Source organism: Netta rufina (genome assembly GCF_964035555.1).
Source record: "Netta rufina genome assembly, chromosome: 3".
NCBI classification, from domain to species: domain Eukaryota; kingdom Metazoa; phylum Chordata; class Aves; order Anseriformes; family Anatidae; genus Netta; species Netta rufina.
Window position 1 is genome coordinate 96,511,070 of NC_140125.1, and position 14,687 is coordinate 96,525,756.

Consider the following 14,687-nt stretch of genomic DNA (forward strand, 5'->3'; position numbering starts at 1 on the left):
CAATTTTTAAGGGCTTATTTAAAATTGTAATTGTTACAGCAGGATTGTAATTCTGGTATGGCAAGTACTAAGAAGAAGGTGGAAATTACCTAGTCAGTGGATTCCCACTGAAATCTGCTACCTGTAGTGCTTTGCAGAATGAGATGCTTTCTGGTATTTCAGGAATATCTGCGGAAGAAAAAAGGGAAAAAAAAACAAACATCATCAACAACTGTACTGCATCTACACTGAAACTATTGCCTCATTACATTCAGTAACTTGCTACTGCAAGCAGTTATCTTGGTATCTTTCAAGACATTTCAACATGCAAGCCTGCTTCATGTCCAAGTACTCATACTTCAAATGAGAGCAAGAGCAACTAGCAGGGCAGAGCCATTTTGTGCTTTTGCAAATCCCATTTCCCTCTCCTGCTCCACATGCTTTTTACTGAGTCTAAACTACTCACCTGTCCTTGGACTGATCTTTATCAGTCTCTGTCCAGAAAAAAAGAAGGAAAAAAAAAAGATTCTCCATGTCCTAAGACTGTTCTAAAGAACCAATTAAAGTCTGAATTTCTTGTAATTTGATCAATACACACCCACAATCTGTGCTGGCAGAAAGTACAGGGGGAGGGAAAACAAGGAAGGGAAGAAGAGAACATGCAAGTCTCTTTGCTCATAACACACACACACGGGAACAGAACCAGCCTTTCTCACAATAAAGACAGTTAATTTGAAAATATTATTCAATTTATTCAAACAACAGGTCCCAAGTAAGTGCTAGCATACTACTTCAGATTGCCAGAAACTAATCAGAGATACTTCTATGTGAAAACAGATGTTTTTTGAGGTATCTTCAATACTACTTGTTTGTCTACTGAAGCTAGTCAATGCCATCTTAAAAATAAAATGCTGTTCTGGGCCTCTTACTTCCAGCTACATTTCTATCCGTAGCCTGTGAGCCCTCTGTTTAAGACCTTGTTTATTGCCATCGAGATCCAGCAAGAATGGAACAAATACGCTTGGTTTCCTTGTTTAACAACTTAGATTGTTATGATTCATTTGGAAAGGAATTCAACAGAAAAGGCGGTAAATCTTATAATAAAAATGAGTCTTGTGATCAGGTTTTCCTATTTCCATTCTTTCTATGAAGTATTACATCTATTCCCTCTCCCCTTCCTGCAATTCTCACCGCAAATAATACTTCAGGAAATGTCTTCATAGATTTTCCTCGTGTAAGTAGCACCACTGACTTCAGCAGCCACCAGTGACCTAAATACGCTGAAAAATATTTGGAAATTAGGTCTCTTCCTACCTAGCTGAGTAGCTCAGAATTGAACGCCTACATATTTCATTCAGCTCTTCTCCCCCTGAGCAGCGTGATGGGAGGCACAGCAGGAGGAAAGTACCTGCCCATCAGGCTCCATCTCCTGCCAGGCCATCTGAGCAAATGCGCTTGTTCTGACTCATTCCAGCTCAGAACTGAATCCCTAACCAGTATGAACATCTCCCAAATCCCCCCATCACCAGGTGTGAATGGTCAACGAAGGGTTAGTACAAGAACATCTCCTGTTCTGTTTCTTAAGTGATTGGGAAGGGCTGGAGGGACAGAGGTGGACAGGCACCATCCAGTGGGTTTCACTGCATCTCAAGTAGTGTAAGAGTCATCCCCTTCTCCCAAAGGAAAAATAAACTGTGTCACAAACCCCAGTGCTCCCTGCATATTCACCAGGCACAGGTCTGAAATTAGCCTAAGCAGTTGGATAAAATTCCTGAAGTTTACAAATAGCTCTGGAGCTCTATTCACCAACCCCCAAAACACACTGTGCTTTCAGATGATGGATCCACTGTGAGCATTACTAAATATCAAAACAATTTATGAGCAACAGAGGTGAACATCCACAGTGCAGCACATGGAAGAACAACAAAGCTGCTCTTCCACAACACCAAACCGCAGGGCCAAAGCCGCTCAGTACTAGGTTTACATGAAGTGGTACACAAGGTATAGTTGGATTTATGAGGTGGTGAAAATATATTCCTTTAAAAACTACACAAACCTAAGGTCTGCCAATGGCACCAGCTCTCCCATACAAGAAAACAGATCATTTTAGAGACAAACTCCTGTCAGAGATGCTTTGTATCTCTCACAAAACTCCTTCGTAACAAGTTGGATACCTGAGGGTAAACGGTTGATATTAGAAATCCAGTAACAGCAAGATAAGTCATAGCAACATAGAATGGTTTGGGTTGGAGGGGACCTTAAGGACCATCTAATTCCGTGCCCCCTGCCCTGGGCAGGGACACCTCCCACCAGCCCAGGTTGCCCAAAGCCCCATCCAGCCTGGCCTTGAACACCTCCAGGGATGGGGCATCCACAGCTTCTCTGGGCAACCTGTGCCAGGGCCTCACCATCCTCTGTGGGAAGAACTTTCTCCTTATATCTAATCTAAACCTACCCTCTTTCAGTTTAAAGCCATTCCCCCTTGCCCTATCAGTACACTCCCTGACAGAGTCCCTCCCCAGCTTCCCTGTAGGACCCCTTTAGGTACTGGCAGGCCTCTGTAAGGTTGGCGTGAAACATTAGGCGAGGCCTTTAAGGTTAGAAAGGATGGGTAAAACAGAGTCCTCAAATCAGGGTTTAAGAAGAGATTGCCCCTCTGTAGTGGTTTACCTCACAAAAAGACAAAACTCTCCTGCCAAAGGGCCATGCAGGAGCCTGCAAAAACGGGCAGAGAGCTGTGGTGCTGTGGCTTAGACACCTGTACAGGAGACATCAGGCACAGGAGGGACCAAACCTCATGGTCACTCTTCAAGCTTCTTCATGGGTTTTGATAATCCATGTCCAGCCAGAATACATTTCAGTGACACAATCGGTGAGCAGATTCCTCACCAAGAACTTGGAAGCAGCCACAAACCTACTTCAGGAGGAGCCACAAGAGCTGCTGAATGTAAAGGGACGCCTGGAACGAGCAGCCTGTGTCAAAGTGCCACAAGCACACCCATCTCTGCTGACATTCGTTCTGAGTCAAAAGCTCACACTTTGTCTCCACCATAGGAAAGGACTAAACAGCTATGAATACTGACTTATAAATAACCGTAAGGAGAGAAAAAAGAAAAAAAAAGAAACCCACATTAAGATTGCCAGATTAAATGATGAGCGTGTGATAAATTCTGTGATAAGGTGATGAACTGTTGCAACACATGAAATACTTAAAACTATTTGCATGCCACTAATACTCCAGAAAGTAAAAGCACTGAAGTCGTTGCAGGGACAGTGCTGTCTGGCAAAGCAGATGGCAAGTCATTTTTTTTTTTAAGAATAAATAAATAAATAAAAAGAACAAGAAAAAGAAAACAACCACCCACATGTTCATGTAAAAAGCATTCACTTTTAAAAGGGTGCTCTAAAACACCTCAGTACACAGACCTGGAAACTTTCCCCTTCCCTGTGACATATGAAATCAAAACAAAATCAAAATTGCACTTAGAGACACAGACAGCAAAGGTTTTATTCATTCCATTCCTCGATGCAAGCACTGTCTGCATAAGACTGAATTTACACTAATGGATTATTGACGACAAAGGTCCTACATACACTCAACAGACATTGGAGCCTCTACCTGCATTAGTGAGAAACACCGATACTGAGCCCTATTTATCAGCACTAAGTACAGAAGTTTGTCATTCATTGTCTGTTTATTCTTCCTACCATCCTCCTTTGGATAAAATAGTTGGAAATGAACAGAAAAGCAGCGGCTCACTTCTCCTATTTTTTAATATCTTTCTCTCTCTTCTTACCCTCTCCCCCTCCTCACATCAAAATTATATTTAACATTAGCCTTAACTAACATCAGCTTTAACTAGTTCAGAGCTGATCTTTGTATTGAACCACAGGAACCCACGTAGTATTTGTCACTGCCTTATGAGTCCTGAAATGGACATTGCTATCTTGAAGTTTCACAGGACTCTAAATAACTTGTGTCTTTAAACCAAGCCAGTGTCCACAACTTCTATACATGCATTTATGCACACAGACACACACCTTTCAGATATACATGCACACTTGCTGTGTGAATCCTTCTCCTGGATTAAACAAAAAACAAACCAAAAAAAAGCTAAAGTAATCATCTTAATTTGTTTTGAAAAAATACATACACATATACACACACATATAAAACATATAAAGCAGAATATAAACTTAAATTTTTGATGATGACACAAAGTTTCTGAAACTAATCAGACTACTGATTTCCTCTACCAATGTGTGGTTTCACTGTCATACTGTAAATAATTTCTACTGCTATATAATGGGCTACAGGGAAAAAGAATATATATATACACATTCTCAAACCAAACTATTTTTGTACCCTCTTTCCTTTACAAGGCTTGGGTATTATCTACAATAACAGTTAAGTATCTGAACTAAGTTAAAATTACTCCAGCATAGGTTACTACTTGCAATAAAGCAGCATGGACACTGTGTATAGTTTGGATGCATTTGCAAATAACAAAATCTGTTTTGAAAGTAAAGTGTGCTTTCCCAGCCTATTTATTCCAGACTATAAAATCATTACATGAGCAAAAGTATTCAATAAGAAATTGTAATGGATGCAGGGAAAAAGGGAAATCCCCCCCACACACACCGGTACCTTCACTATTTTTTTTTCTACTCTGCCTAACCAGACAAAGGACAGACATAAATCGTGTGCCTTTTTTTGAGCTGAGTTTTGTTTTACTTTTAGTAAGAAAAACACAGTTGAAGCACGAAGATTAAAGAAATTTATCAGGCAAAACACAACCAAGTTATGACACTTCATAACTCATGGAAATCACGGGAAGACTACTGTAGCATTGTTTTGAATAAATGACCTCAGAAGAAGAAAGGCAAGGAGCATTTTAGTATATGACAAAAATTCTGGGGTGGTTATTATAGCAAAGGAGATGATCATCCATAATAGAAGCATTGACATAATCAACTGAAATGCAACACAGGACATTAAAATACATAAAGAAGTCCTTCTGCCTCTTGATGGATTAAGCAGCTTTTGCCATTACTGTTTACTACTAGATTTTGCTACAGACATTAACACATACATCTCTGCCAATATTAGCAGCAATAAGGTTGAATGCTGTTCTTGCCACTGCTGGATAACCAACTCAAATCCTACTTAAATATCTAGGATTCTTCTAATACCACATACTGACGAATGCTCCATATTTACAGGATGCCCCAGATGTTCTGGCATACAGATTGTGCAGCATTGCTAATAATAAAGCTATAAACCAAGCATAAGCCCTGTGACGTATGACAATACAAATATACTGGCAGCAAAAAAGTCATGCCAGCAAAGTAGATGAAAAAAAAAATAATCAAGCTTGGCAGTCGTGTACATAAGAGGGTGTATACATATATACACGCAAACATATTTCTACTCAAGATACCTCTTCAGATATTTATCATTCTAGTTTGCACAAGAACTTGTGGTATCAGGTAATGATCTTTCAAGCCCCATACACGTGACTTAAGAATCAAGTGTGATACTAGGGAATTCTGTACTGCCTGAATGAGAAAATTATTTCCAAATATCCTTTTGTTTGGTGCTAATTTATATATGTTGAAGATTTTTACAACAGTAACATGCCTCAGTCCCCTTTCCCTCTATTCCCTTCCTCTGAGGGCTGGGAAGGTGAGGGGGAGGCAGCCTTCATTTTAAACTGATAAAACTTTTCATATGGCACATTTTTACAGCATTTTTCTATAAAATTTCAAAAAATATATACTCTTTTCTCTACCGAAAGCCTACATGGCCGGCATTCTTTAAATATTGTGCAACAGAGAACATAATTACTGATGTCTGGCACCTAGGCCGCAGCCTGGCATGGCGCCCTGCCAGGAGTGCTGCACACTCCCCAGCAAGGGGAACCCCACAGACTGGCCTAGGCTGCCAGAACTGAAGGCTCTCACTACCTTATGTACCCTGCGTAACACTTAGTGATTGCTAATTCCTTACTGTATTGAGGAGTTTATGCCAAGTTTTTGCCCAGTAAGGCCACTCCAGGCTATGAACCAACGCGGCACTATCCCCCCGGGGACAGATATCCAGACCACATCCAACCAGTTTGATACATGGAAGAATTTTCCCCCTGCCTCCTCTTGAGTATGTACTATAGTGTTGTATAAAATACATATGTTACATGCACACATTAAAGGTCCAGCTAGCCCATTAAATCTTGAAGCACTATGGTGCATGAGGGATTCAGGAGTCTCAAGGCTCTCCTGCCATTTCCAGGGGGTCCTTGCTGCCATCCATGGCACAGAGGCACTCGGAGAAGCCTGGCTTGAGCAGGCTGACGCCTGCCCTTGGTAAAAGTCCTCCCTCCCCACTCACCACTTCCTCCACCTTCCAAACTGAGACAGAGGAGGAAACTTTCCACTTAGTGAAATGCCTTGCAAGAAAGAATTTGTGCTGCAAGTATTTATTTGTCTTTGCAAAGGGCTCTTCAGCCGCAGAGCCTAGCTGAGGAGGTTGGTACCTCACAGAGGCCAACATCACGTCCCCCACCTCTCCCAGGGCAGCAACCTGCAGCTCCCAGAAGGTCTGCTTCCTCAAGGGGATGGAGGAGGGTTAATCTCCCCTATACTTCCACTCTGAGATCATGGCATTCACCATGATGTGTCAGGCTTTCTCGTTGTTTTCTGTTCCAAAAGCCAGAAGGTTTTGCTGCTAGCCCCAAAGGCTGAAGTAATCAACCTCTTTACCTAAAGTGTTACAATTTCTGGGACAAAATGTGACGGGAGTCCTTGTTCTTGCAAAGACTATTATGATTAAGTGGCTCTTGTACAGGTTGTAACATTTTCCTCTTCAAATTCTAAGGCGGAGGATACACAAAGAACAGAAGAGATTGCTCTTTTAGGAGCCGCCTTCACAGCTTTACAGAAAATACACAAACAGGTTCAGTTTGGATTTTCTCAACCAAAACTCTTACCGTATAATTAACAAGAAACTGAAGTGAGGTAAGCAAATCCCTTCCTCCTCCTCCTCCTGGTTTCTGTTCACTTCCCTTTTTCAAGGGAGGAGTGGAGCATGAAAAAAAAATGTTCACAAAAGAGCATTTTACAGATACATAGATAGTAGGCACCTTACTGTGTAAAGACTTAAAAGTGAGCTGTTTCTTGAATAGTTAGCCTGTGGTAAATCAACAGCCTGTCCTTCTCAGCTGCAGAAGCAAGCACAAACATAGGATCACGAGCTGCTAATTGTAAACATGAGGAAAAGAGCCAGGGAGAATGCTCAGAGATTAGAGCACAGGGAAACAGCAGGTCCAGGTGAATTAAGTGGAACAGCCGGAGTTCAGCAAGGAATTTGGGTCTTCTAGCTTTCAGTAGCACTTAACCAAAAAAAAGAGAGAGAGAGAGAGTTAAGCAAGACTAGGAGACATTTTTATGAGGATTTCTGTCTTGGACTTCAAAGCTACGAGGAATTAAATACTTAATAAAAGAGAAAAAAAAAGCTTTCTACCTATGAAGCTGTGGATGACAGATACTGCGTAAGCATTGCAACAGCGAAGTTGCACATTTATTGGATCAATTCTTCAATAACTTTATGGTCTTCACATCTAACCTTCCCTAAGAAAAACCCCAAGTAACACTGGAAGAAAAAGAGCTAACAAAGCCTGTTTGCAGACTAAATCTAGATTACAGATCATAAAATGGCAAAGAAAATTGAAGTATTTAGTTTATGTCACTCCCACATGAATTCATGTTTAATGCTTGACCAAAGGTTTCTGTTTCCAACTCTTTCCTGCTGCTTTCAAAATAAAAATACTTAGAAATCATCCACAGCCTTCTCTTGAATTTGGATGCCAAAAACTGGGATGAAAATTGCTAGATATACACACAAGTACTTCAGCATGGTTCCCTTAGAAAAACAGACAAATCTGGCAGAGTACACCATGATAGAAAAATCACCATGTTGGAAAAAATCTACTTTCCTGTAATCCATTTAGAAATAACACCTTCTACATTTCCCTAATTAGATCATTCCATCATGAGCTTTTGCTTATCTTCTTTCCCAATCACAGCCAGCACTTGCTGTTTCTTCTTCCCCTTTCCCTGACAAGCTTTCTTCACTGACTAGGTAAGGTCTTGTCTCTCTCACCTTACAAAGCTCACCTCCTCCTCCTGCAATTTACAGACATCATATTCATCTGATTTTTAGTGACAGAGATTCACAAATTCCAACTTGAATATCACTTCTTCAAAGCGAGCAAGAATTTCTATGCGTCTATGGGATTCAGCAGTGCTCCACATCTGAAAGCAGTTTGCAGTAGATGTCTTTCTTCCTCAGTACTCATTTGTGTATCGATTCCTAAACTTCACATTTAAGACACAAAGACAATACTGTGTTTTAAACGGTATCTTTAAACTAACTTCAAGGGAGGTGTGGGAGATAATACAAAGAAAACGTCACTAGAAATTAGTACTAACACACACACACCTGCCAGCAAGCAACCACTTGAAAGAGTGAAAAATTCTGTTTTCTGCTAGTCTACAACAAGGGAGTCTTACCTTCATTAGCACACACACAAATTTAAGTCACTAGCCTGACATAGGCTAAACCTTTTCATCACGAGTGTTCTGCCACTATACAAACAACAACAGTCTCTGATCCCATGAATTTCAGGTGTTCGCGATGAGGGTTACAGTGAGAGTATTCATAGGATGCTTTCTGGTATCAGGTACGAACCATCTATGGCAGGAAGTGGAGAGCAAGTCTTTAAGTGCTCACCTGAGCAGTTCTGATGGCGAACAAGCAGCCTACCGAATCTAGCAGCTGCATATTTTAACCAAAAAAATATCCATTTGCAAACTCTACTGCCTCACCACACATCTTGTTTTCTTCTTTTTCTTTCTTGTTCATGAAGCAAGTGTCAATTTACATGTACTTCCCAGCAGTCTGAGTTTTACCATTTACTGCCAGCATTGTACCAGCACATTTGTGTTGGGGCAGCTGGTGCCAGGCTGAGAGGAAGATGGCTTCACGGAGGAGGTCTCGTTCAGATGCTGGAGAAGCGCAGCAGAGGCAGACAGAGAGAAATTTGAGGTTAGACCAGAGGTCAAAAGGCAGCAGCTGGTAGATGAGGGAGCATAGCCTGAGTGGAACTGCAGGACAGGATCAGAAGCCTTAGAGTGCTTCTGCCTAATTAGCTTATGTTCTCACTATTAAACAGCTGGGTCACCAGCCCAGGCTGTACTGAAACGAGCATTGAAGCCCTTTCCTCTCAGTCAGTACTTTTAGTCTGAAAACACTGGTTATCTTGCTTTTTTTTTTTTTTTTTTTTTTGGGGGGGGGGATACTTACCCATTTTACAAGCAGAAGGAAGATAATTCTAGAGTAGGGATGACAGGTATGTATTTGATAGCAGTCAGCTGAATTGAAAGGGAAAGCATGGGTGTGCATGCTGCAATACAAGCCACTGAGAGAAAGTGAAGCACGGATTACACACCACTCTCCTGCTGCATTAACTGACACTCTGTACATCAGCTACATGTGCTCCAGAAGCACCCTAAGGAAGCTTTAAAACACTTCTTTGAATAAATGTACATATCACGCAGCATGCAATGAATGTGGTGTTCCGAGGATGACTAAGACCTGCAAACAGACTTTTAATTAGGCTGTAAAGCAGCTGAAAAGAATAAACAGTTCAAATACAAAGCAGTGACATCAAACTGCTTGCAACTGAAAATGGAGTTTAAGTATTGCTGCTCTTGATCTCTGAAAGTACAATGAAAACTGAACACAGTATCAACTAAGAATTTCCAAATCTACAAATACAATGCATTTTGGAAGGAAGGAAAAGGTAAAATCAGGCTCACTGCATTTGGCCTGCAGCTGCTAGAAGTTGACCTGAGGGATGTTGGGCTCTGGTCAGACTGTCAGCCCTTAGCAGCAGTAGCTCTCTCCTTGTACTACAGTGTTACTACTTACTGGTAGATGCTTCTGAGGAACCATCTCTACTGCTAGGGTAATCCTGAAGCAGCAGATTTATCATTTGTGAAACACGCAATTATTTGCACAGAAACAGCAGCATATTTGTCATAATGTGGCAACTGTGTTGAGACAGGGTTTTTGGAAAGCAGCTCCTGATTTCATGACACGTGTATCCAAAACAACCGTCCTATCTATAGTCATGAGCTCAGTTTAACCAGAAGCTGCAGAAATGGGTAGTTACTAACATATAGCCAGAGTCTATCTCTAAAGTATGTATCCATGCTCACACATTGAACTGAATATTATTATAATAAAGTGAAATCAAAGCCAAGAACCATTTTGAGATGCTGGTACCCAGCATCATGCTGAGTCAAACACGGCTTGACAAGGCCTGCCCACGCACGGATTTCTTTAGTAGCTGCCCCAGCAAACCTATCACTCCTCGGTTCACCACGTAACCGATCACAGCTCCACAGAGACCAGTCAGAAACAGAACCAGCACAAACCCACTACAAAGGTTTTAAGAAAAAAAAAAAATAACCCCGAACTCCACACTACATATATTACTGAGAGAAAGCATGCGGGGTAGAGACTTCCTTCAGACGAAAATACTACAAATCAGTTAGCACCTGTGGGGCGTTTTAAGGAATATTCAGTGACAGAAACATATCAGTGGAATCTAGAGGGTTTAATACTTATCAAAGGCAACCAAATAAAAACACATTCTTGTCGAAGAGGGACAATAAAAAGGAATGCACCACGTCTGCACCAGCGCAGCACACACACATGGCATGCATAATCCCAAATATCAGCATGCATTACGCTAACTACAGAAACCTGGTGCTGCACCCCTCCTGTCTGCAAGAAGCTACAGAACAAGAAAATCCATTAACATTTTAATGAATCTGGGATGGCAGGGCCCTAAGCTTAGCCCCCAGGGGATTCTGCGGGGGATTTTGCAGAAAAGGGGGTGGGGAGAAGCTGCAGGAAACCTCTGCGGGTGGAACAGCATGGGCAGCAAGCAGCCTGCTGCACTTCCGAGGGATTTCAAACAAGCACTGGAGAGAGGAAAGCTCAAGCTCAGTGCCTGCTGAGGCTCCAAGGAAAAGCTGCAGAAATTTCATAGCATCTTCCTTCCTTGGGATCGCACTTTTCTCAATCACAGGGTCTTCAGAGACTGAGAGCTGTGGGAAAACGGCACACACACATTTCTTATTCTGCCTAGAGCAGGATCTCTCCTGTACCACACAGAGCAAAGACTTGCTCTGAAACTTGATGCAAAGCACAGGAGCCCTGCCCAAACTACATATGCTTGCTTCAGCAACCCCAAATTCACCAGCGAGGTGAGAATCCTGGGTGGGATTTACCTAACCATGGGGAGGCTGAGGGAACCAGCAGACATCTCAGACACACAGCAGCTGAGCAGCAGAGTCCTGTGCCTCACAAGATGCTACAGGGAATACTCCTAGTCTCAGACACACTTTGCCAGCAACCCAAAAGCTCCAGCATCCGCTGTCAAAGTCCCATAAATCAGCATTCCTCAGCTTCAGACCCGGTCCATCAGCTTTTTGAACAACCTGAGACCTAGGGGCAGAGATAAAGTGCATGCCAAATAACCTTCAGTGTTCACCCTCACTGTGCTGTTCATTCAGCACAGCCTTCCTCTGCCCTCTGATACCCCCATCTTCGATTCACCCGTTCAGCCTTTGCTCAAATACCGGTCTCATCCAGGCTTAAAAATCATGGTGGGGATGCTTCCTATGAAACCTACACAAACACATCCTCGCAGAGGAATATGAAATAGCATCAACACACAAATAATCGAGGGAAAGTTTAAGACCACGTGGCTCCCGGCCTTCCCCAAAGCCTCTTCCTTCTGCACTCTGCTGTCTTACCTTATTGTCACCAGACCTCCTTCATTTACACCTCCCCACAACAGAACACCAAATTTACACCTGCTGAAGACTCTGAAGTTTCATTTTGCAGGATTTTTGTAGTCCTATATTCACTTATTACCCAAAAATTGCTTATAAGATTAGCTGTAGCACATTCTTACCACACATGAACGTGTCTGGGGCATTTTAAAACACTTGGGAATTTAAGAGAGCCACACTCAAAGACTTTCCCTGTTCGTTTTTACTGAGGGCCCATGATCTAGAGCTACACTTAGAGAATATAACACTGCACAGGCATCCAGAGCTGGCCCCAAAGGGTCATCAGGGATCCTGCCGGAGGGCATCGACCCACCTCTAGACACAGCTCCTCAAAACTGCTGGAAGCATCCCCACGTGCAGCCACCCGACACACGCACCAGCTCACGCAGCTTCCAAGATCACACGCAGACCAAAGGGTTAGAAGGCGATGAGAAAGGAGGGCACGTTACCGTCTTACTAGGAGGGAAATGGAAGCGCTTTGTTTATTCGAAAGCCTTACGTCCTCCTCCTTTGAAGAGAGGTTCAAATATAGAGGGCTACTCCTCACACAGATCACTAAATGAACTTATATTTGCATTTTTCAGCTCTTGAGGAAACAGAATGGCCAGAACTGAAAGCAATTAGTACAGCGAACCAGACAGCTAAAACAACAAAAAACACAGAACAATGATCTCTTCTTTCCCAAGTTCAGATGTCACCATCATGCTTTCCTATTCACGCTGCATACTGAATTTTGAAAAGCTGGGCTGTTTTTCCGTGCCTGAAAGGAATACAAAGAGTTCTCTTTTTTTTTTTTTTCCCTAAATAGTTTTTTAATTAGAAAAACAGCAACCGATGAAGTGCAAACCAGGGAACAGGAGAAATCTTTGGCAGGTTGCGAATCTAACATATTGGAAGTTGGGTTCTAAATACAAAGCGAAGAAACAAAAATATTGGAATAGCCAAAACCTCATGTGAGAATTTCCCCCTGCAGCATCACATATGGTGTGTGTTTTGCCTTTTCATTCGGAGAGCCAAAGGAGTTGTGAGACAACCAAAAAAAGGCTAAACAGTGGAAAGTAACATCAGTAACTTCTTCTGCAGCGGACTGCCCGCATCACCTCACAGGGCGTGTTTTGTGTTCAGTCTGAGTCGTGTAGTATCTGCAACATGGTTAAGCAGAGGATGGCATTATCAGTCACCTTCTGCACTGAACCACGGAGAAGAATAAACAACACAATAAAACGCACGATTACCACTGGACTTTGGACATCGCAAAGACACTGCTTCCTGCAGCCTGCGTTAGCCCAACGCATCGCTTCAGAAAACACTTCCTGGTGCAGTAACTTCTGATGACACACGCATCTGCCCAGCCATAAATGTTCGCACCATCTGTTCTTGTTACAGTTCGGCTCCCAAGCCAACTTTCAAGTCAGGCTGACAATAGTTCACGTGGCTCTGATCCATCAGCTCTTTTGCAGCTAGTTATTCATTCGCAGAAAGAGTTCCTAAGCCAACACGGTATTTCCTCTTTTACAAGATCTGTCACAGACAGCACCCATCTCAGCCAAACTCAGTAGCCAAAATACTGCGTCGGTTAATTCTCATGTATTTCTACAATATTTTAACTAATGTGTCTCTTCTGTTTCTTAGGTGATTTCTTTCCAGTTTTCTTCTTTTATGAGGTTTGCAAATGTGCATAACATTACATGGCTCACAGATTTTTTTTTAGACACTGCCTAGAGTCTCATTATGCTTCATCAGATTACCAGATTGCATTAGAAGCACCAAACAAACACAAAGGCAAGATGCAAAACTCCAATAGTTACAGGAAGGTGAGGTGACCACTGAATATTCTTCGGCAGCACAGAGTCAACGTGATGTTAAACCATCACAAGAAAAGGCTTCCCAATGCGCTATTTCTTCTAATATTCAGTTACATCCCTCCCTTATTTACAAGGCTGCACAGCCTTGGTCTCTCCCACCCCATCCGTCACACCTCAGAGAGCATTCTGTGCGTAGCCACTGAATGTACGGAGGCAGAAATAGCTGACAGTTGCTCTAATTCGGTAACACTGATTCGCTTTTTCTAGACCACTGGGTCATAAGGCTGCCTAAAGGTGACCCACCAGGCCCCAACTTCTTTCGAAACTGCTAAGTTCACCAGGCCACCAAAAAAATAAAGGGGGGCAGGAGGGCAAAACCCAAGCTGATTTCATTCCTTCACAGCTTAAGACACCATAAAAGCAGCAAACTTTACAACAGAGTGGTAAATCCACGTGGTTTCCAACAACATATTTTGAAATGCAATTCCTCCTAGCATCCCTTTCTGAGTTTCTCTCTGCAAGTGATTAGATTGATTTTTCTTCCAGAAGCAAAACTAGAAACGCAAGCACTCTGCCTCTTGCTAATCACAGGTAAAGAGGACAGCAGAAATACAGCACACAACTTCTAACCCAAAGGCACCCCTTTTTTTGGGCAGACAGGAGCTTTATTCTTTCAACCTCTTTTTCTTAAATGCTAGGCGTTTTGGAGAGCTCAGGGAAAGGAATCAACATAGTGACAGATACACATAAAAATCGGATTTAAAGCATTCTTTAAATTGGAAAATAAGGCAAACTCTCAGAAAGGAAGAACTACAGTTAAGCATTATTTTTTACTGTATTTCTACCACTGCCTCTCCTCTGCTCTTTCCCTCCTTCCCATCTTGAACTACAGGCAAATCCATGCATTACACAGAAGAGCATTCTGCAGGACGTAGATAGCAGCTTCAGAGACAGAAAAGCCCTACTAATCCAGCTTTG

The 14,687-nt window shown here is 42.3% G+C and overlaps 1 protein-coding gene across 1 annotated transcript in view; it reads right to left on the reverse strand.

Annotated features, from left to right (window-relative positions):
• Nucleotides 1–14,687, reverse strand: part of LRRC1 (leucine rich repeat containing 1) — a 68,263-nt gene that overhangs the window by 38,206 nt on the left and 15,370 nt on the right. Inside the window, exon 3 of the mRNA XM_084283938.1 lies at nt 90–168. Coding sequence (XP_084140064.1) covers nt 90–168 — 79 coding nt within the window. The remainder of the gene's footprint in view (nt 1–89; nt 169–14,687) is intronic.